Here is a 23,947-nt window from a genome sequence, read left to right on the forward strand (position 1 = left end):
TCTGTTTCTATTATCTTCTACGTACTTACTGTCAATTTTTTTCCAACATGAAAGCACCACTCCTTTTTCATCCCTTGGTATGAAGGCTAAAGAACAACACGTAATTTGGTAAATTGTTACTTCGCCTCTTTTGAAGGAAAGTAAAACCATGTATCTTGGGGCAATGGTATACTTGAGCAATACTTAATTCTCTGTAAAGTGAGTGGATAGAACACAGACAATTGATTTGGGTATGTTTTTATAGCATGTGGAAAAAAATATGCTTTTGCTTCTACCCAGAATGCCAGCACACATCCTGAGTTACACTCTTATGGAGCCGCTTTTTTTGCCTTACATAACTGCTGTGCTTGGTTGATTCTTTCAAACACTGTGTTCATTTAATCAATGTTGCATGAAAATGTCAGACTATGAAAATGCTTTAGTGAAATGGATTTATTTTTATAATATTTAATAACTGTCAATACCCATCTATATTAACAAAATCAGTCATACTTTAGCTTTTTGGAGGAGTATGTACAGGTTTGTGGAGATGAATGTTAAAACCATAGATCTGAATAAAGGTCCTTTTGAAGAAGATCAGTTGTGTTTGGCATTTACTTTTTAGTATAATTTTTTTAACCATTTCAAGCTGTTTTCTCCTTTAGGGAAACATTTAAAAATCTGCTGCAGATAACTTACTTTGCCTTACCTATATTTGGACTATTTATTTTTGGGGGGGCAGCATAAACAAATGGATTGTTTTGTAGCAGTGCTTGACATGGTTGTAAGCAGATTAGAAAATGCTTAATAATACCTTTTTGTTAACCAAGTGTCACGGATGAACGTGCCTCAGAATTCTTAGGACAGCAATGATTTATATTAATAATTCATTCTTTCTCCTGAGGGTCATGTTTTGTTGCTGAAAGAAATCAAATATGCCCAAATATTTATTATTGTTATTAATTCAAAAGTTGTAATCTTAGAATTCTTCCCAGAATAGTTCTAAAAGGAACTGTTAGAACTCCAAATATATTGCTTCTTCATCCCCTCCAAAGTTCCATTTCTCTATGCAATGGCTATGCAATGGCAACATAAGGTAGAAAACAGGTCATGATACTGTTATTACACTTGTGCTGTTGTGGCCACCTTTATTTTGGGCCAAACCAAAGTTTGGGTTTTTTTAAATTTTTGATTTTTTTTTAGTATAATGCCTTTTAAAATTATTATTTATTTGTTTTTAACATTCTTTTTTTTTAAATTTGAGTTCTCAGTTCTCTCTCTGCTCTCTACCCATTGTGATGGCAAGAAATGCAGTATCAATTATACATGTGAAATCATGCAAAACATTTCCATGTTAGCCATGTTGTGAAATGAAGAAGTGAAAAACATTTCGTGCTTTAATTTGCATTCATTCTTCCTCTGGAAGTGGGTAGCATTTTTCATTTTAAGTCCTTCAGAATTATCTTGGATAATTGTATTGATCAGAATAGCTAAGTCACCGTTTATCATCATATAATATCGCTGTTACCGTGTACAATGTTCTCCTGGTTCCACTGTCTTCACTTTGCATCAGTGCATGTGAATCTTCTCAGGTTTTTCTGAAAGTATCCTGCTTGTCATTTCTTATAGCACAATAGTATTCCATCACAATCACATAGCCATTCCCCAATTGATAGGAATCTCAATTTCCAGTTCTTTGCCACCACAAAAAAGAGCTACTATAAATATTTTTGTACATATCCTTTTCCTTTATTTTTTTAATCTTTTTGGGATACAGACTTCATGGTGGTATTGCTGTGTCACAGGGTATGCACAATTTTATAACCCTCTGGGCATAGTTCCAAATTGTTCTCCAGAATGGTTGGATCAGTTCACAACTCCACCAACAATGCATTAATATTCCAGTTTTTCATATCTCTTCCAACATGTCATTTTCCTTTTCTGTCATATTAGCCAATGTGATAGGTGTGAGATACTATCTCATAGTTGATTTAATTTGCATTTCTCTAATCAGTAGTGATTTAGAGCAATTTCTGTAACTTGATAATGTTAGTTTCTTCTGAAAAGTGGGAATGACTTGTAGTCTTATAAATTTGACTCAGTTCTCTATTTAAGAAATGAGGCCTTTGTCAGAGAAACTAGCTGTAATTTTCCCCTAGTTTCCTGCTTTCCTTTCTTATCTTGGCTGCCTTGGTTTTGCTTGTGCCAAACATTTTAAATTTAATGTAATCAAAATATCCATTTTACATCCCCTGGTCCTCTTTGTCTCTTATTTGGTCATCAATTTTTCCCTCATCTGTATATCTGACTGGTGAATTTTTTCCATGTTCCCTGAACGTGCTTATGATATTACTCTTTATGTCTAAATTATGTACCTATTTTGACCTTATCTTGGTAAATGGTATGAGATGAAAAACTATGTTTTTTAATAACCATTTGCAGGGCAGCTGGGTGGCGCTGTGGACAGAGCACCGGTGCTGAAGTCAGGAGGACTTGAGTTCAAATGTGACCTCAGACCAAACATTTGACACTTACTAGCTGTGTGACCTGGGGCAAGTCACTTAACCCCAATTGCCTTAAAAAAAATAACCATTTGATAACTCCTTTGGAGTGAGAGTTTTGTATTTTCCTTTCTCTATCCTCAGGATATTTCTACCAAGATCTTATAGGGAAAGAGAGAACAGAGAGATGGTATATTTAGTCTGATGCACTCCCCAAACATGAGGCTAACATTTTTTCTCCCCAGTTGGCTGACTAGTGGGGTGACCATGATCGAGTCATTTCATCTCTCTGGACCTCAGTTTCCTTGTTTCTAAAACAAAAAGGTTGAATTAGGTGGCCTCTAAAGCCTTTAGGTCTAAAGTTCTGTGATCCTATAATCAACTGAGTCAACTTTTGCTGTTAGGCCTCTAAGTGGCAAAACCACCTTATCTGTATCTATTAATATGATGCTTGTCTTCAATGTACCTGGCTATTGAAGGCAATTTACAAACATTCAACTTTTTCACCTTTTAGAGGTATTATGTACCATTTCCTAGAAGATAAAAGTAAGTACTATGCATACCTAAATCAGTAGTGAAAATCCTGCTACATATGACAGTAATAGTAAGACATTGAAAGAGCACTTTAATAATAGCAATATTGTGCAATGATCAACTATGATAGATGTAGCACTTCTCAGCAATACAATGATCCAAAACAATTCCAAAAGACTCATGATGGAAAATGCCATTCACATCCAGAGAGAGAACTATGGAGTCTGAATGCAGATAGAAACATACTATTTTCACTGTTTTTTGTTTTGTTTTTTCTTTCTCCTGGTTTTTCCCATGATTCTTCTTTCACAAGATGACTAATGTGGAAATATATTTTTTCTTTTTTTTAAATTAATTTATTTTGAATTATCAACAATCACTTCCATAGGCCTCTGAGTTTTAAATTTTTCTCCCCCTCCTTCCCCACCTCACTTCCCAAGATGGTGAACAATCTGATATAGGCTGTACATATACATTCCTATTAAACATTTTCACATTAGTGGTGTTGTAAGTAAGAATTAGAACCAATAAGAGGAACCACCAGAAAGAAGAAACAAAACACAACAAAAGGAAAAAAATAGCAAATGGTATGCTTTGATCTGCATTCAAACTCCATAGTTCTTTCTTTGGATGTGGATAGCATTTTCCATCATGAGGCCTTTGGAGATGTCTTAGATTCTTGTATTGCTGAGAAGCATCAAGTCTTATCAATTATTAGTCATTGCACAACATGGCTGTTACTGTGTACAACGTTTTCCTGCTTCTGCTCACTTCACTCAGCATCAGACCATACAAGTTTTGGAAATATGTTTAACAAGATTGCATATGTATAACCTATATCAGATTGCTTGCCATCTTGAGGAGGGGAGAGGAAAGGGAAGGAGGGAGGGATTAAATTTGGAACTCAAAATCTTATAAAAAATGAATGTTGAAGAGTGCCTTTGCATGTAATTGGAAAAAGTAAAATACTATTTACAAAAGAAAGAAAGTAAGTAAAAACACTTTAAGATTTACAGATTTGCTTAACCTCACCACAATCTTCCATGTTGTCTTCAGTGATTTGGCGATGTGAAGAAAGTACAATGTGGATTGAAACACTTGACTGAAACTTTTTCTTTTACCATTTGCAGAGTTGGTAACACTGGCTTTATCTAGCAGTAATTTGATGTGTTTTATTTTGCTTTTTGTTCAGTTGTTTTTCAGTCATGTCCAACTCTTTTTAACCCCATTTGAGCTTTTCTTGGCAAAGACACTAGAGTGGTTTGTCATTTCCTTCTCCAGCTCATTTTACAAATGAGGAAACTGGGGCAAATAGGGTCAAGTGGCTTGCCCAGGGTCACACGGTGTTTGAGGCAGGATTTGAACTCAGGTATTCCTGACTCCAGGCCCTGCACTCTAGCACACTAGCACCACCTAGCTGCCCTTTCTTTTGCCTATCAGAATGGAAATTGCGTATATGATATGCAGAAATCACAAAGTCTGTCAGTAGTAGAACTAAGTATTTAATCTAATCTTCTGAAGATAGATCTACCAACATTGTGTTACCTTATGGAATCTTTTTAAAAACTCTTCCTCAGGTAAATTTGTATATTAATTGTTTCCCTAGAATTGCAAAATTGGCAAGCTTTTTTTTTTACCTGGCTCATTCTCTTTGGCTGGAAAGTAATCATAATAATATGATACTTCCTTTTGTTAGTTATCACAAATTGACATTAATACATGTAATTATTTTTCACTAATTATTTTGCATATTAGTAATTAGTAAAAACATGTATTAATGTGGTTATTTGGTACTTTCAAAGCATTTCCATTTTGCTTTAGCATTAATTAATGTAAAATTAACATAAAGTAAATGTATAGAAGATATTTTCATAGATTTTGCTTTCCAATAAGACTAATATCTATCTTTTTATTAAACCTCTTATTACTTCTTAGGGACCTTAAAGATTTGCATGTTGGACAAGAAAAAAATCACAACTATGAGGAGACAGTAATGTTTTAAATTTGGGGGAAGTGGGAATTCTCATTAATGTCTAGATGAGAGCTAGTCTAAAAGAGAAAGTTATTTTCTTCTAAGAATAAAACATTTGTACAATGGTTGCTTTAATCCTAGGGTGTCAACATTTTATAGAAATTAGACTATATTACATGATGAAAGTCAAACTTTTTTTAACATTTCTAAAATATTCTTTATTAAGATAGGTTTAACTCCCAGCAGCTATGAAAATCACATCCACCACCGATTGACTAATAAAATCATACAACAGTTCAGCCTGGCCAAATGGGAAAAAGGCACAGAATACAAGTAGTACTTATTATCAAATATGACAAATGGACTACAAGTTTGGTTCTTTCTCTGGCATGATTTGTCTTAAAGTTAAGAGTGCTGGGTTTGTGAATGGTAATTTTGGAAGTTAATTGGCATCTGATGAGCCAGTGATGGATGAAGTCCTTCCTTAAAATCTTCCTTGATTTTTTAGAGTCAGTTGTTTCTAGGTCACAGTGCACACCCTGAAGGAAGGCAGATTGTTTCTTCATGGTTGGTCCTAAGTAGTTGTTGGGGTCATATGTGCTAAGGCTTAGGTTGGGGTTCTGACCGACAGATCATCTGCTCTTGAACACCCCAACGAAGGTCTTTCCTTTGATCTTCTCCAGGGAACCTCATTGAGTCCCAATCTCTTTTGTACTCAGAGTACCTGACTACTCAATCTTTCTCAGGTTTCAGCTTAGCCATCTAGCTTTGGGAGGATGAATGATTTGGGTCGATTAGAAACGATCAGAACTTGTTAGTAAGCTGGAGGTTCCATTGCGTTTCTTTGTAGGTAGCAGATGATTGCTTCTTCCTGAGAAATGTCATGGTATGAATGTTGTGGGTACAACTTTTTCTGAACTATCCATACCTTCAGCCTAACCCTTGTCTTCCTGGAAGGGCTGCAAATTCATTAATCTTTGCCTCAAGTATCAGAGCTCCATGTCATTTTCTATACTAGACACTGAATCACTTATGACAGACTCATTTGTAACCAGTACTTCAACATCTGGCTTCCTATGAAGCACTTTCCTCTTCATTACTGGCTTCTGGGCTATCTGGCAAGTGTCTGAGCCAGTCTCTGAAACTATAAAATCTTGTGAGCACCGCAGATGCATAGGTAGAGAAGGTACCTTGACCAGGTCACTGAAGCTTTACTATAGGGATCATACTGGTTTGATCTGGCTTCTCTTGTGGTATCCCTTTCACCCTGCCTTTTCCAGATTTGGGTAAAGGCTATAGCAGCAGCTGCCATACATTCTTCTGGATCTGTAGTGGCCCATTTTTGCTTATCGGGCCCCATGAGTTTCTCCACTGCTTCTTCTATATGGTAGGCATGTCTTTTTTTTTCTGCCATTGAAATTACTTAGAGTGAGAGTTTCTTAGATGTTTCTGAGCTTTGCTTCCAATGTGGAATATAACCATTGATTAAGTTCTTTCAGTCAGTTTAGCCTTCTATTTTATCACCTTGAAGATGGAGCTGAATACTTGAGAGAAGATGGCCCTCAGAAATCTTCTGCTCTGTCCAGTAAGCAGCAACCAGCCTTCTTCAATAAACATTTCTGTGTGCCAGGCACTGTGCTAAGTGCTGAGGCTGCAGAAAGAGGCAAAAGGCAGTCCCTGCCCTCAAGGAGCTCACAATTCAATGAGGGAGACAACAAATATGTACAAGCAAGCTCTGTAAAAGAAAAGTAGGAAATAAGAAGGAGAAAGCACTCAAATAAAGAGGGATTGGGAAAGGCTTCCTGTTGAGGATGGGACTTTAGTTGGGCAGGGAATAAGGTGTGAGAAGATTGGAAAGAGTGCTAAGTTATGAAGGGCTTTTAATTGCAAACAGATTTTGTATTTGGTCCTGGAGGCAATCAGGAGCCCTGGTGGTCATCGAGTAGGGGACCTGAGGTGACATGATTGGAGTTGCACTTTAGGAAAATCACTTTAGAGGCTGGATTGGAGTGGAGAGTTGGGGCATGCAAACTTACCAGTAGGCTATGGCAGTAGTCCAAGAGTGAGGTGATGAGAGCCCCATACCAGGGTTGTTGCAGTATCAGAGGAGAGAAGGGGACATATTCTAGAGATGTTGCAAAACAGAAATCAACATCTTGGCAGCAGTTTGAATATGGGGCTAAAAGATAGTAGAGGATGTCAAGTGTCAAGCCTGAGGGACTAGGAGAGTGGTATCATCCTCTGTAGTAAAAGGGATAGGAGTGGGGGAAAGTTCAGGGGAAAGATGAGTTCAGTTGTAGACATGTTGAGTTTAAAATGCCTCCTGTCAATCAATAGTCAAACATTCCTTAAGCATCTATTTTTCACCTGGCTGCACTACTTTGGGACTTCTCCACCCCCCCCACCCCATTTCATCCCCTACCCATGCTTTTCAGCTTCCTTTTGTGTGTTATGTTCTCTCATTTGATTGTAAGCTCCATAAAAATAAGAATTGTCTTTTTTCATATTTATATCCCCAGCACTTAGCATAGTGCCTGGTGCTCAATAAATATCTATTACTTGATTAATGAAAACATATAGAGGTAGAAGAGAAGAGCATACAAAAATGGATCACACAAAGACAACAAACAGTACAAACATTGTTGATATTTGTTTCTGGTACATACACAGGCTGTTTACCTCTTCTGTGCCCAAGTGGGCTTTTTGAGGTCATACCAACTACCTGTGACTTAGAGAACTAGAAAAAAGAGTACCTCTCTGGAACCCAAGATGTGGAGTGCTAACATTACTTGAAAATTCCAGAATAGATAGTTTTGATTCATTTAGTACTTGTTCAAGGAAAGCTTAAAGGAACCTGAACTTGGGACATGAGGGTTCATCATACCACCTAATTTTTCAGATGAGAAAACTAAGGTTGACAAACAATTGATATGCTTGGCTCTGCATTAGATTGGGTAAGTCCACTGAGAAGTCTACAACTCCATAAGTACTACATTGGTTCTATCTTCCTTTCCTCTCTCCTGCCTCCAACTCTAGGATGGTGTACCATGCTGTTCATGATGTATATAATTCCAAAAAGTTGCATACAAATTTAATTTCAATAGATCAAATCACATTTTAAATTCCCTAGTAGTCCTCCCTGCTTAAAGGAAATGAATAAAGATGGGGGTTATTGATTTACTCAACTTCCTACTTAAAGTAAGTGATAAGATTCCCAATTAATCAGCCTCATTCCTAGACCTTAGGCAAAGAATCAACTTTGAACAGGCTGAGAAGCTTGGCCTTGCTGAGGGGTCATCTATGCATTACCAAACTAGTTAAAACCACATTCCTTAGGTTGGAGCAAAGGTTCCAATCTAACACACACCCCAGCAGCAAAGTAGGACTGAAGTGTGGCGGACCAGGGAGATAGTGAAGAGTCGTCAGGCCCTCATCTCTCCTGTGTCCAACTGGCTTTTTGAGATCATGTCAACTACTTGCAGACCTAGAGAACTAGAAAGAACAGAGTACACCTCTAAAACCCAAGATGTGGAGTGCTAACATTACTAGGGATTATATATTTTTTTTAATACCCTAAGAGGGGAAGGAGAAAGGTAGGAGAAAAATTTAGAACTCCAAATTTGAAAAAATAAAAAAAATGTTAAAATTATTTTTACACATAATTGGGGAAAATATTGGGGAAAATATAAATTAAATTAGAAAAAAAGAAAAGCACAAATTATATGTGTGATGTGTGTGTATGTATGTATCTATCTCCTACAAGCATTTTAAAGCAGGCTCTTTCCCCAGCTTCCCTTCCTGTGCCTTTCTATCCATGGCTATAATCATCTGTTGTTTTATTACCCAGACTTTAACTCGAGATAGGCATAAATGTAAAGTTGGGGATATTCCTAACCGAAGTCAAAGCTATTGTAACAACTCAGAACTTTGGTCTATTAAAATAAACTCCCTACAACTGAAGAGCAGGGAACCATCACGACTTTGGGAGCTATTGCCCTCGGTGTTTAAAGGAAGCTCATTAATTGCCATAGAGTGTTACAAATATAACCCTTTCCCTAGTGATCTGCTTTGCAAAGTCACCTATTTGGACCCGGGTTTTCTTAAACGGAGGTACACTGCACAGAGTTGGCCTTTCAGGAGGCCTCTGTGTACTTCCAGGCGCCTCCGCCAGGGGCCGCCGCCGCTCCCCTATGACACAGCAACAATAGGGACCGCTCTGCTCCGCCCAGACTCTGCGTGTGGATGGGGCTTCCTCTTCGCGCTGTGGGGTCGGCGGAATGAGCCGGGGGTGGGGAGGTGAAAGAGGCGAGAGAGAGGAGAGGGAGGAGGGAGACCGGGAGAGGGGGAGGGATGATGGGCGGCCACTCAAGCCAATCGGCCTCAGAGAAGCGCGGGTAGAGCGTCAGTACAAACCCAATCAGCACGAAGAGCGGAGGGAAGGTGGGGCAATAAGAGATTTCCGGCCGGGCCGGCAGCTGCAGAGGAGGAAGAGCGAGCTTTAGTCCCTGCTTCACCCGCGGTCCGCACCCCAGGCCCCAGGTGAGAGGTGACGGCTCCCGGAGGCCCGGGGCCCAGCCCGACACGAAATCCAGGGCCGGGGTCCGGGCCGGTCGGGGAGGCGGGCTGTGGAGAGGACGGTTTGGGCGGGCGGGGGCTGGTGACGGCGGCCGGGTGGGGGAGGCGGGGGCCGGGAAGGATCTCCCCGGCTCCGGGGCGGGGGCGGGGAGGGACGCGCGGAAGCTCCAGCGGTCGTGGCTGAGCCTCAGGTGGCGAAAGGTCTGGGCTGGGAGGTCAAGGCCAGATGTGGGGCTGGGGGCGCGGAGTGGCTGCGTGGAGGAGGAGGAGGAGGAGGAGCTTTGGGGGAGGGACTGAGGAAGGCTCCCCTCGGCTTAGCCCGACTCCGGCACCCTCACGTTGCCCGTCCGCCTGGCCTTCCCATTACAGAGTTTTCATAGTATCTTCCAGCAATCCTCCTTCCCCCCGCCCCAAATAAAGCACCTCCTCTCCCACTTTTTTGCTTGTGTTTTCAGCCAGTAATGTAGCATTTATGTTGGGCTCTAGGGAACCTTTTTTCCAAAATATCCGGCCCCGCTTGTGTCCGTGCTTTTCTGTGTTGTCTCGGTGTCTTGGTGCCAGTCCCGGGTAGAGCCTGGACAGGGCAGGACGGGTGCCCGAGCCTCCGGGAAGGAGGGAAGAGCACTGAAATGAATGGTCACTTTGGGCAGGAGGAACCGGTGTTTTATGTGGTCTTGAGTCCCCGTCCCTTCCCAGCTCCTGTGGATCTTCAGTCAGTGGAAGTCCTTTCTCAAACCCCTTGCCTTCCCCTCCTCAGAAGAAAGAAAGTTTATGCAAGTGAAACTGGGTCCGCTTAAGTTTATCCAATTGCAGAAACAAGGCACTCTTTGATGGGCAACTTTTTCTTGAAAAAAAAAATCTAGACTTTGTGAGAAAAAAAGTTTAACCATAATTCATCCAGTAAACATTTATTTACAGTCTATGTTCCAGACACTATTAGGTGTTGGGGATAGAAAAAATATTTTCTTCCTTCAAGGGACTTTAACTTTTACTGAAATTCTCCATGGAACAGCAAGATGCAAAGTGGTTTTCTTTTTTTTTTCCTTAAATGGTTTTTTAAAAGCATAGAATAGCTTGGTACTGTAGGAAAGAGTGCTGTATTTGGAGTTAGGGAACCCGAGTGTGATTCCTAGCCACATTTATTTTCCTGTGTCAGTTAACCTCTGTGGGCTTTAATTTCTTCATTTGTAAAATTGGTGAAAAGGGGGTGAGGGGAGTGGATTTGATTTAAGGTCCCTTTTAGCTATGTATCTGTGATCCCATGATCTCTTGAGGATGGAATTCTTTAATATGATTTGGGTCCGTACAAAAGCTGGTTGTCTTTGGTAAGCTATTTCTGAACTCTTGATGTTCAAGTCTTTCTATTGGTATTGAAGGTCACAGAAACTTGGGTGTTTGTTTTCTTAAAATAAATTTTCAAATATACCTGGGTTTATAATTTCAGTATGTGATTCTGGATATCTTTTCTGGGATATGTGAGAAAGGGTATGGTTTGGATGACTGCTGCTTATTTTTCAACAAAATTGTTTAAGATGAGCTACTTTATACTCACCTTTTACTCTGAGCTGTGGTATATTACCTGATATGGTTCAACGGGACTAATTTTCAGTGCTGTTACTATTAATATTTTATATGTGGATTACATATTGGAGAAAGTTTTACAATTCGGACAGTATTGTGTAGAAGAAATATAGGGTATAAGTTTCTGTTTTTCCCATTTCAGAATGACTTCAGGTGCTTTGTTTCCAAGCCTAGTCCCAGGCTCCCGGGGCTCATCCAGCAAATACTTGGTGGAGTTTCGGGCAGGAAAAATGTCATTGAAAGGAACTACAGTTACCCCAGATAAACGGAAAGGGCTTGTATACATTCAGCAAACTGATGATTCCCTCATTCATTTCTGTTGGAAGGATAGGACTTCTGGTAATGTAGAAGATGTAAGTATTCAGTAATTTTTAAGTTAAAAATGAAGAAATTTGGTTTTAATACTTTTCTTTAAAATGTTTTTATTATGTCTTTTTAAACACTGAAATATCTTTTTAAAAAATTTGGTAGCATATGTTTGTAGTTTGAACTGTGTAATCATTTCATTCAAATGCTTTGTCTCTCCATGGGGATTGTATTAGAGGACCTCTAAGGATTGGTCCAACTCTAAATCTCTGATCCTATAATCTGTAATATCTGAAAATAAATTTAGATTTGGCTCTGTAACAGCAAAATCAACTACTGTTAATTGCTTTACATTTAGCCGTGACACTTTTTTTCTTTTGGTGATTTTTGCTTTTTGGTGGGGCAGTTGGGGTTAAGTGACTTGCCCAGGGTCACACAGCTAGTAAATGTCAAGTGTCTGGGGCCAGATTTGAACTTAGGTCCTTCTGACTCCAAGGCCAGAGCTCTATCCACTGTGCCACCTAGTTGCTCCTGATGAGACTTCTTAAGAGGTGGTATTCAGCAGCATCTTTTCAGAGTGGGTTGGAAGATAGATTTTTCTGATCTGTCAATGATCTTTTACCTATCTTTTGTCCAGGACTTAATTATTTTCCCTGATGACTGTGAATTTAAGCGAGTACCTCAGTGCACTACTGGTAGAGTGTATGTACTGAAGTTCAAGGCAGGATCAAAGCGACTCTTCTTTTGGATGCAGGTTAGTGAAATTTTTGACTTCACCCTTTTCACCAAGCCCCAATGTTCATTTGAGTTCTCTAAACCATGGATTCAGTTATATATGTTTGGGTTGATCATTACCATTTCTTCCCCCTCCTCCTCAACAAAGTGATTTAGTCTGTTGGTTCCTTGTCATGAGCATTTTGTAGGGCCTTCCTGTGTACACAGCACAAATGTTTATATGAATGGTCAGGATTTCCCTTGTGAAAATAACATAAAAAGACGATAAAACCAAGTGAGGATCACAAGAAAGATGGCAATTGTTCAATGCAAAGATATTGTGGATCTTGGTCCTTTTGAAGTATTCTGTTAATGACCCCAGTTCTCCTCCTCCAGGAGCCTAAGACTGAGAAGGATGAAGAACACTGCAGGAAAGTAAATGAATATTTGAATAATCCACCTATGCCCGGAGCTTTGGGTGCAAGCGGTAGTGGAGGCCATGAACTTTCAGCACTTGGAGGTAGTTACTCCTTTTCCAATTTGACTGTCAGTAGGAAACATTTTCAAAATGCCCTAGACTGTCAACACTGTGGGGCAGGTTTTTTGGATTTGTCTGTTTGTTCTGTTAAAAGTGGACATGGATTGAGAGACAACATGGTATACTGGGCTTAGGCTTCATTCCTGCCTCTCACCCTCAATAGCTGTATAATTGAAGGCAAGTCACTTAACATATTTCATCCTTAGTTTCCTGACTGGTTTGTTATGAACATCAAATGGAAAAATGTATGTATAGTTAAAGTGCTTTATACAGCTTACATAAATGTCAGCTGTTTATCAACTTTTTGATGGCACTACTAGTAATGAGAGTCTGGATGGATTTATAATCCCCCTTTTCAATATAGTGTTTACATCCCGCTTACAAATACTGTCATAGTTAATATCTCTGTTTAATAGGATTTTAAAGTTTTAGCCAGTGAACTGCTAATGTCAAGTCACATTAGATGAATTCAAAATAAGACTGGACATCCCGTGGGACATATTGTAGTAGGATTTCAAAGACAGTAACTTAAGGTTCTTCACTTTAGTTAAGCTGTAGTTATAATTGTTCTTGAGCAATTTGTTTTTTACTGGGAAATGTTAAGTATTTATAAACCACGTACTTATTTTGCTGTTGATAGAAATCTGTTAGTAAGGAGGTGGTGTGGTAGTTATTTCTCAAACTTTATTTGTGTAGGACTTAAAGATCGTGTACTAATTGATTTTTGAGTTCTTAATCAAAATTGGTCTTTGAGTTTGGTTTGGTTTATGAAAGTCTAGGTGTGGTATGTCTAAATTGTTTTTGTTTTGCAGGTGAAGGTGGTTTGCAGAGCCTTCTGGGTAATATGAGTCATAACCAGCTCATGCAACTTATTGGACCAACTGGCTTGGGAGGACTTGGTAAGATTTCAGATTCTTGGTCTGAAGTGAGGCTGTTCTTCACTTCAGTTAAGTTTTCAGTCCTACTTGTTTCTGAAATGTCTATAAACCATGTGTTCGTTTTGCTGTCGCTGTTGTTGTCAGTGAAGAGCTGGTATGGATGGTGTAGTTAAGACTACTGAATCTGGATTCAGAAAACCTAGATTTGCTACTTCACATTTATGTGATCTTAGGCAAGCCCCCTCATGTCACTGGGCCTGTTTTCCTCATTTATGAAAAGAAAGGGTTGGACTAGATTATCTGAGTTCCTGTTAGGTGTAAAATGTTGAATGATTTGAGGGCTAGAATATATTTTCCCTTATATACTGCAAGCTACCTGCTTGCTATATAGAATGAAGCAGGCACTTATTTGAGTGCTTTCTAGTGGTCACAAGCTTTCAGTGGTCTCTTTAATGAGAAGCAAATCTGAGTCTACCTAGCCAGATGGAGGTCTTCATCCTAAAAGCCCTTTTTCTACCAAGTTTGGCTTTTTGTCCAACATCACAACATTTCAAACTTTCATTTCAGTTTTATTTACACGTTTGAAATACTAGGAAGCACTTGACCCCATGTACCTGTATACATGTATGTAATTTTTAATGATGATTGATTTTTATCTTTTCATTAGAGGCAGCCACCTTGAGACCTCAACTGGGGAACACTGCTCTGACTTAGTTTCACTTTCTTTGTGTGTACCCAAAGTCCTTTTATGTCTTTAAAAATATTCCACAGTTCAGACTGATTTTATTCTCAGTCAGATTTAATGGAATTCATAGGCTCATAGATTGAGAATTGGGAGGGACCTTAAATGTCATCTAGTCTAACCCTGTCATTTAACAGATGAGGAAACCGAGGCCCAGAGAGAGGAAGTGACTTGTCCAAGGTCACACAGGTTACACAGGTAAGTGAGAGAGCTAGGATTTAAAACTGAGTCTTTTGACTGACTCTCAAGTCTACCATATGAATAAATTGCATAAAGTTCAGTTGCTCTTCAGATTTCTCATAAGAAAACAAGATTGAGAGATGATGTGAGGCTAATTTCCACTGAGAATTGTGGCCTATTTTGGACAGCACTGTCCCTTTTCTACTATTCGTGTAGGGAAAATTCTGTGAAATGACACTAGCTCAGGAGAGATGATTGTGTAAACCAGAGATATTTCATTTTTCTTCAGATCTTGCTCTTGATCACAAATCTGCATTTACCATGTATAGATTTTCCCCCAAATCAGTCCTGACAGAAATTGTCATTGAATGCCAATGTTAAGGGAGAAGCTGCATGTGAAATTTTTGAGTTAACACTTGTTTCCTCACTGTAGGTGGGCTTGGTGCACTGACAGGTCCTGGTCTGGCTAGCTTACTTGGGAGTGGAGGGCCTCCAACAAGCAGCTCTTCATCGAGGTGAGGCCTTTCAGGTTCTGTATCTTGCTTGTATGCGTCAATTTTAGAAAATTACCACAGGTATGTAGTGCCACAGGCACTTGAAAGTCTAGCCTTAAAACATAGATCAGGGAGTGAATGTTTGCATTGTAGAAGGTTTCAGTGGTACTTTAGTACATAGGCTTTCCCTTGATGTACTTAAAATGAGGTTAATTTTTCATATTACTCCTCAGTTACGCTTTAAAACAAGAAACAAGCACATTACTTATCAGTGGTGCTCTTTATACTTTCAGCTCCCGGAGCCAGTCAGCTTCTGTAACCCCATCTTCCACCTCTTCTTCCGCTCGTGCTACACCAGCACCCAGTGCTCAAGCAATTGCCTCTGCAACTAGTCCAAGCCCTGCACCGAGTTCAGGTAATGGAACCAGCACAGCAACAAGCCCAACCCAGCCCATTCAACTGAGTGACCTTCAGAACATTTTAGCTACTATGAATGTGCCATCTGGGGCAGGAGGCGGACAGCAAGGTAAACGTTTTTTCGTTGACTGAAAGCTGTTGGGGTAAAGGTGCCTGCTACTTCCCGGTTCTCTTTCAATGGGATTGGGAAGGCATACCCTTAGTGAAAGTGTTCTCTATGGCACTGTTGGTTTGCATATCACCCTGGAAAAGACTGATGTTCCCAATAAATGCTGAGCTTGAGACTTTCTGCCAAGCAGAGTGAAACCATTGGCAAGAAGCAGGAGCCAATGAAGAGATCTCTCTTCATTTCATTTAAGCTTCACTGGGTGACTTGGCTGCTTGTAGTCTTGAAATATGACACTCCATTTCCCATTAAGCAGCAGATAGTAAATGCCAAACAGCTTATAGTTTTGTTGTTGTATCCTAGTTGACTTGGCCAGTGTACTAACTCCAGAGATCATGGCTCCTATTCTGGCCAATGCTGAAGTCCAAGAGCGATTGCTGCCTTATCTTCCCTCTGGAGAATCTCTTCCACAGACTGCGGAAGAGATTCAGAACACACTGACCTCTCCTCAGTTTCAGCAGGTAGGAATATGGCTTCTACTTCCAATTGCCAGCTAGCTAAGCTTAAAATTGCATGTCACATTTCTTAGCCATCATCCCATATGACGGTGGAACTCCTTTTCCTCCCCCTCTTCTTTCTCTTTTGAGTCGGAAGAAATTTTATGATGTACTGTACCCATTTGGAGATTTTGTCACATGTGATTCACTAGCTTAGGCCTGCCTCCTGTGGGTCTTTAGGCATTCTCTCTTGTCTCCTAGGTTACATTACATAAGTGTTCAGAAACAATGGCTCCCTCCACTGTCAGACAGAGCTTGGTGCTAGCTGGTGCAGTTTCAGTATCTTGTACATAGTAGATATTTGAATAATTTCCTTGGAGAGCTGAGCTTAGGTGTGTGCTCAGGAAAAAATTGAAGTTTAATAGTAGATAGAAAAAACCAGAAAGTTTTAGTCATTTTTCATGAATGCCCTTCATTTACAGGCATTAAGCATGTTCAGTGCTGCCTTAGCCTCAGGACAGCTTGGCCCACTTATGAGTCAGTTTGGTTTACCAACTGAAGCTGTAGATGCGGCAAATAAGGGTGGTAAGTACCTTTTTTGCTTCACTTAAATGAAATATTTGTTCAGGATTTTAAGAATTCTTATGTAACAGTTAAAAAAATTTTTTTACAGCCTAAATTATGTAATGATTTGTTTAGAAACATTTCTCTGGGGTAAGCACATTCAGAGAACACTTCATTTGGCACATCTGACAAAGTTTGATTTGCTTAATGGAGCAAATTGTAATCTCTCTTCAGCCTAATTTGCATGGGTTTAAAAAAATATCGTAGCCTTGCTACATTTGCAGATTTTTTAAAAATCTGCACTTTCATTTTAATTCCCTTTTATCATAGCAACTTGGCTGATTATTAAAGTGTTCCTAGGGGGCAAGAACTGATGATAATATCTTTTTAATGATATTTTAGATGTCGAAGCATTTGCCAAAGCCATGCAGAACAATGCCAAGTCAGACCAAAAGGAAGGAGATGCAAAGGACAAGAAAGATGAAGAGGAAGATATGAGTTTAGATTAAATTATTTGCTGTCTTTTAAGATATCGGAAATTCTTAGTAATTAAGTGACTGCAGTAGTGTCACTAGTTTATCGCATACACTCATGCCTACATTCAGCCTACAAAATAAAGGACTTTTCTTTTATCTGCCAACTCTAGTTTTTGTGTGTGCCAGAAATAGAAGGAGTGATTACCAAATGCCCTTTGCCTGGTCTTCAGATACAAATTGTCTGTGAGGAAATACTTTGTGAGCTCATGGAGAGCTGGAGCCGAGTGCCAGAATGTTGGTCATGGACATCCTGTTAGTGTCGGCAGGCAGGGTTGGAACCTTGCTTGACAAGTTTTCCCTGGGTGACATCTGGTAAATTACATATACCACATGAAAGCTGCAAGTGGGTCGGCTTTCCAGAGCAAATAGACTGTTTTTCCAGATGTGGCTCCATCACTTTGATTTGAAGCAAATCTCCCTAAACATACTGATTTTTTTAAAAAAAGTGATTCTGGGTACCTCAGATGCATCTAGACACTGACAGCTTGGTTGTCTAAAGAGATGTTTCAAAATCTCTAAAACAAGGAGCAGACTTACAAATTAAAAATAGCCCAAGGTGTGTGTGCAGTGAAATTAAGCAGGGACTAGTCACTTGGACAAAGCACCTAGCTTAGTATCACATTACCTGATACTGCCATCAAGCCCTTTCTGACCAAGTAGACAGGATTTTTTTCCATTTCATTTCACTAGCCAGTATTCAAAATAAGCATTTTTTTATTATTATTTTTGCTTTCAAAAGTATGTACCAGTGATTTACAAAGCTTTCATTCTACATTGAAAAAGGGTGAAAAAAGTCATAATGAAATTCATTGAAAGATAATAAAAGATTAACCCATTTTATAATATTTACCCAATCATATAAAAAACATAATTTATAAATCATTTCCAGACATAAGATTCACCCCCCATACATCTAGATATATACATACAAATATATATATATGCATATGTATATTAAAAAACATATAAATGTGTAAGTGCACAAAGTGGGCTGGGTGGACAGAAGAAACATTTTCTCATTGGATCTGTACTACAATCACAAGAATCAGTGAATATGATCCGGAAAGGAAGGAAGAGAGTTGGAAGCACAGAATGGGAATAACTATATGAACTCAAAGCAATTTTTGGAGATCAGTTGAGAGAATGAGAGATGTTTAACCTGGAGAAGACTTAGCGATGCAGGGACATGATCACTATCTTCAAGTATTTAGAAGGGCTGTCATGTGGAAGGGAGATCAGATTTTTTTTTTATTGGGCCCAAGAGAGCAGAACTAGAGTCAGTGGTAACAGTTGCAGGGAGGGAGATTTAGGCTTAATGTAAGAAAAAATCTTCCTAAGGAGTAGAGCTATTCAAAAACGGAACGAGAGGTAGCGAGTTCTCCATCCCTAGAATCTTTAAGCAGAAGCTGGATGGATGGTCTCAGGGATGTTGCAGAGGGAGAGAGGGAATTTCTGCTTTGGTGTGGGGTGGACTGGATTCCCTCTGGAGGTCCCTTCCAGCTTTGAGATTCTATGAATGGTGGGCAAACCAGCAGCATGACTGGAGTACCACCTTTTCTTAGCACCATCTCAGGCCCAGAAATGCGTAGCCCCACTTTTGGTTCTTCGTTTACAGAAGATATGTTAAATTTACTTCCTTACACATGATGAGTTGTAAAGTGTCTAATGCTTAAGTCAGTTATTCAAATTTCCCCACTTGGGGAGAAAAATACTGAAAAGATGATGGAGTCCAGAGTCTGCCAGTACTTACTAACCAGAGAGAGGGGCCAGAGGGGCTCTATGCAGCAGGGCAGCTTTAATCTCCTATGTGTCTGGGCCATTTATTTACATGACTGGGCAGCCTCTTGCACCCACTGAGCCTTGGATAATGCCATTGTGTGTCAGGTTGATAAGGCGACGGTTTGCCACAAGATTCCTCATACAGCCATAGTAACCAGGTTGAGATGATGGTGGAACCATGTGCTTCAAAGTCTCTATGGGATGGGGTCGGAGGGGAGGGCAGGGGAGGTGGTGACAAGAAGTCAACAGAAAACAACAGTTAAGCCTGGAAGTAAATTAAGCAGCCCTATCTAATACTCCCTACCCTTACTCCCAATTTCACATGTTCCATTAAGGCAAAGGGTTCTTACCTGGGGTTTAGGGCATGTGTGTCTGTGTATGATATTTTAGGTAACTATTTCAGTATAATTGGTCTGCTTTGTAATCCTAAGTATCTTATACATTTAAAAACATTCTGAGAAGGGATCCATGTGCTTCACCAGACTGCCAGTGTTGTTAACACTAAGAGGCTTTCAGCTGTTGGTCCTAAGGTGAGTGAATACTGGCAGTGATAAGAGGTATTTTCACTAGGGGAGCATTTGTTTTTTGGATGTAGAGAAGAAAGGTTAAGAGGGACTTTGCTATACTATAAAAAATCATTTTATAGGGAACACAGGCAGCCCTCTCTTGTCTATTTTATTCCACTTGCTAAGCTGATACTCCAAATATCTCACTGTGTCAAACTCAGCACTGAGAGAGGAATCTGAAGAAAGGTATGGAAGCATTGATGACATCCATACAGGGACAGCAGGTTCCTTGTATTTTAACAGCTGACATTTCTAGAGTGCTTTAAGGGTGTTTTTTTTTGGGTTTTTTTTTTTTGGCAATTGGGGTTAAATGACTTGCCCAGGGTCACACAGCTAGTAAGTGTCTGAGGTCACATTTGAACTCAGGCCCTCCTGACTCCACGGCTGATGCTCTATTAACTGCACTACCTTGCTGCCCCAAGTGCTTTAAGTTTTACAAAACACTTAGCCGACAATACCCCTTAATACAAGTACTGATAGCCCCGTTTTACATTCTGGAGCTCAGCAAGGCTATATGACCCACCCAGGGCAGCACAATTGGTGTCAGAGGTCGTACTCAAAATGGGGTCTTCCCATTTTCAGTCTAGTGTCCACCCTTCCATCGTGTAATGCAAAGTGCACCATCCTAAGGGGCCTGGCTCTGCTCTACCGCTGACTTGCCCTGTGCCCATGGATGGGTCGGGTCATCATTCTAAGCCTCAGAGACTAAGATCATCTCCCCCTGTCTTCCAAGCATAAGAATAGCCAGCATTTCTATATTGCTTTAAGGTTTGGAAAGCACTTTATATACATTATCTCCCTGCAACATTCCTGTGGGTAGGCACTGTTAATATTCCTATTTTACAGATGAGGAAACTGAGCCTGAGAGATTAAGTGACTTGCCCAGGGTGACACAGATGGATTCAAATTCTAGTCTTCCTGATTTCTAAGTTCAGGGGGTCTCTACTATATAATACTTAAGTCTGTCAAAGTAATCTTGTTCTCCTATTAGACACTAAGCTGTCTGAGGACAAGGGCTATCTTCTCTGTCCTCGTATCTCCCTGGTGCCTATTTCTAGGCTCTGCCCACAGAAGGTACTTAATACATATTTATTGCATTTTTAGACAGCAAAGAGTATTGAGGCTCAAGTGAGAGAATGGATAGATCTGTGTACCTTTTAAAAATGGACTACAGAAATAATAGCTGATATGTCTAGTACTGTACTGCTTACTTATCACTGGAGAGACATGTGCTAGACTTGGATTCGGAAGACTTTGGTTCAATTCTCGGCTCAAACTCTAGCTGGGTGAATTTGAACAAGTCCTGCTCTCTCTCAAATTTCTTTTCATCTGCAAAATGGGGATAATTTTGTACTACTTAACTCAGTTGTTAGGAAGAAAGTATCCTATAGACTTTGTGTGCACATTATCAGTCTTAGAAGATCCAGAGCACAACCTCTGCTAGGGCTTCCAAACTGGAAAGGTTTGAGTATAGGCTGTGCATCTGGTCCCCAAAGAACAGGCCAGCTAGGGTTGGGAGAGGCTTTGTTACTGTGTTAGCTTTTGTTGACCACATCAACTTGAATACTGTACTAATTCATAGAAGGGTTGCAGTCTGCCTACGTGGAGGGAGTACTTACACCATAAATCACAGATTTTTATTGCACTGGGGGCGCCTAGGAGACTTCTGTCCTAGTGCCTCCACTGGGTGCTGGGTGAGTAGTGGGCTAGAGCAGGGTTTTATCACCTCATTCTGTGATCTGGGACAAAACCAGGCTGTAATTTGGGCAAGGCACTTAATCTCAGCCTCAGTTTCCTCATCTGTAAAACAGGAATATTAACAGCATCTACCTCACTAGAGGGTTACAAGGATCAAATGAGATAATGTATATAAAGTGCTTTCCAAATAAAGCAATACACAAATGCTGGCTATTATGCTCATTAGACAAGGGTAGATGATCTTAGTCTTTGTTTTACAAGAAGAGGAAACAGGCTTAGAATGTGACTCAACCCATCCACGGGCACAGGGCAAGTCAGTGGTAGAGCCAGGACTAGAACTCTGATCTTCTGCCCCCTAGAATAGTGCTCTTTCCACTGCATGATGGAAGGAACGCTAGACTGAGATGTCCTTTAAGCAGATGAAAACAAAAGAGATTGTCAGTCTTTCCTAACCCCCTTCTGCAAGGTAGTTGCCCCAACTAGCTACAGGTGGGACTTACCTGGTAGACCTCCCAGGTAAAGAGGTTCTTTGGTGATAATGGAAGGAACTAAGGCAGGATCCACTGTGTAATTGCCTTCTGTATCCACCTCCAGCTGGACCACTTTTCTTCTTTTAATCACTGAGAGGGAGAGAGGCCTCTGGCTTAGCTCTTTCCCAGAGCTTGCCCAGAGGGCTGTCCTTTCAATTTGCCTTAGAATTCCCCTGAGCAGAGCCGTGGGCATTGAAAGGGATAGAGAGAAAGGAGATGGTATTTCTAGTCTGGCCTGAGGGGGGAGACAACCTTGTACTTGGAAGGACCTTGGCTTTCCTAGGAATACCACTCAATTGAAAATGGTTTAAAACTTTTCCCATCCACAAGGCAACTCATTTATTTGTAAATTTGTACTTTTTTTTGGGGGGGGGCAGTAATTGGCCATCTGAATTTGTTCCTTCCTCTCCATTCTGACCATCTCCACCCCCCCCTCCCCCAGTCTAGCAGTCTTCTGGCTCAACTCCCTCCTCAGACCTGTCATCAGGTCTCTCCCCTGGTCAGAGGCCTTTCATAGCTTCCCAAAAGAAAGATCCCAATTCTCCATCCTGATATTTCAAGGTCTGTCATGATCTGTCTCTACCCCACTGCAAACACGGGTTTGGCTAGGCCAATCACTTCCATGTCTCCCAGCACCCTCCCCCAAGCATGCCAGGCTTATAGCTATCTTTGAATCACTTCTGGGGACATTCTCCCTATATGGATCCTCGACAAGCCTCCCCCCCAGCTTCAGACAATGTAATGAGGAATGTGAGCTGAGTCTGCTTTTCTCCCAATCACACTGTGTACCTGAGATCTGAACGAGAACACATTTGGTTTATCTGCCACCATGGATTACCTGTCACTCCACGCAGACAGCCTAGGGATTCCCTGGACCAGGAAGCTATGGCCAGAGTTGGGGGTGGTGGAGAGGGATCATCACCTCACCTGCAATCCGGTGCCACTGTCCATCACAGAGAGGAGGCCGAGTCACTGATGTGGAGAACTCCCCTGCCCCATTGTTGGCTCTGACAATCACCTGAGACAAAACAGGTGAGACAATTCACTGAAAGCTGTGAAAGGAAGATATTGTTGCCAAGATTTAACCTACCTGTGTCACAGGGATATTGGGGGGACAAAATGAGGCAATGCATAAAGTGTGAGAGAATGTGAGTGTGTGTGTGTGTGTGTGTGTGTGTGTGTGTGTGTGTATGTGTGTGTGAGAGAGAGAGAGAGAGAGAGAGAGAGAGAGAGAGAGAGAGTGAGAGAGAGAGAGAGAGAGAATGTTATCTTTGGGGGAAAATGATCAAATGAAAGGTGGATTATAATGTAATATTATTTATGGTTATTACTACAGAACCCACTCTTGAGAGCACTTGGATTGACAAGGTCATTGATCCTGCACTAAATCCCTTCCATGCCTGACTGTGGCATGGTGATGATGACCCAGGCTTCTAAGAAGGCTATGCTTATGAAGCTCCTCTAGTAGGTTTTCCCAAAATGGAAGTGTTTTAGGCATAGTTTCCAGGAGAGAGAGAGAGACTGCTTTCTGTACAGCTTAGGAAGAATCAGAACCTCATTAGCCAGAAGGTGGGGGTTACCTGGGGAGGATTAGGTTCTGCTATGGCAATGCACTAAGTCCCAGGGGTGGGGAACCTGCAGCCTCGAGGCCGCATGTGGCCCTCTAGGTCCTCAAGTCTGGCCCTTTGACTGAATCCAAACTTCACAGAATACATCCCCTTAATAAAAGGATTTGTTCTGTGAACCTTGGACTCAGTCAAAAGGCTGGACCCAAGGACCTAGGAGGCCACATATGGCCTCAGCCACAGGGTCCCCACCCCTGCACTAAGACATCTATTAAGGCATGGAGAAGGTTTCAGTCTCTACCGATGGACCAGGTACCTTTGATGCTTCAAGTCAGTCAACAAGTATTTGTTAAGGCTTACTGTGTGCCGGGGCCTGTGACTGCCTCACGCTGGGTGCCCTCTACCAGTGTGGAACACAACCTCTCCCTGCTTTATTTAGATGGTTTCATGAATTTGCTGTGGCCAAAAACACTTCCAGTGATAACCTCTCCAGGATAAGCTAGGCGGATTCTCACCTGCTGGCCAACAAAAAGACTTTCCAAGTCAGTAGACTACTGGCATAGCCCTCATGTATGTCGCAGGGTAGAGAGAGAGGGTCACCTCCATGCCATGATGTGGCATCAGAACAAGTGATTGGGTCGTCAGGCCTCCTGCCTCATTTAGGACAGAGATTTCTGTAGTATAGGGTAAAGGCA

The 23,947-nt window shown here is 40.8% G+C and overlaps 2 protein-coding genes and 1 pseudogene across 3 annotated transcripts in view; 1 reads left to right on the forward strand and 2 right to left on the reverse strand.

Annotated features, from left to right (window-relative positions):
* Positions 1–5,242: 5,242 nt before the first annotated feature.
* LOC110205060 (centriolar and ciliogenesis-associated protein HYSL1-like) lies at positions 5,243–6,667 on the reverse strand (annotated as a pseudogene).
* A 2,695-nt stretch (positions 6,668–9,362) lies between these two features.
* Positions 9,363–17,210, forward strand: ADRM1 (ADRM1 26S proteasome ubiquitin receptor). 2 transcript variants are annotated; one of them, XM_020981531.2, is made up of 10 exons: positions 9,363–9,525; positions 11,285–11,495; positions 12,086–12,202; positions 12,559–12,682; positions 13,513–13,599; positions 14,934–15,015; positions 15,288–15,409; positions 15,881–16,038; positions 16,497–16,599; positions 16,981–17,210. In XM_020981531.2, the coding sequence occupies exons 2-10, from the start codon at positions 11,286–11,288 to the stop codon at positions 17,085–17,087; spliced, it is 1,110 nt and encodes a 369-aa protein (XP_020837190.1). In that variant the 5' UTR covers positions 9,363–9,525; position 11,285; the 3' UTR covers positions 17,088–17,210. The 2 variants fall into 2 exon arrangements, with proteins under 2 accessions (XP_020837190.1, XP_020837189.1); XM_020981530.2 differs by having other exon boundaries at positions 9,411–9,525; positions 15,288–15,520.
* A 600-nt stretch (positions 17,211–17,810) lies between these two features.
* LAMA5 (laminin subunit alpha 5) overlaps positions 17,811–23,947 on the reverse strand; it is a 124,018-nt gene continuing 117,881 nt past the window's right edge. Inside the window, 3 exon segments of the mRNA XM_078149889.1 lie at positions 17,811–19,087; positions 21,658–21,777; positions 22,615–22,705. Coding sequence (XP_078006015.1) covers positions 18,939–19,087; positions 21,658–21,777; positions 22,615–22,705 — 360 coding nt within the window. The 3' untranslated portion in view covers positions 17,811–18,938.

This window comes from Phascolarctos cinereus, unplaced genomic scaffold, assembly GCF_003287225.1.
Source record: "Phascolarctos cinereus isolate Bilbo 61053 unplaced genomic scaffold, phaCin_HiC Scaffold_2;HRSCAF=192, whole genome shotgun sequence".
Classification (NCBI taxonomy): Eukaryota; Metazoa; Chordata; class Mammalia; order Diprotodontia; family Phascolarctidae; genus Phascolarctos; species Phascolarctos cinereus.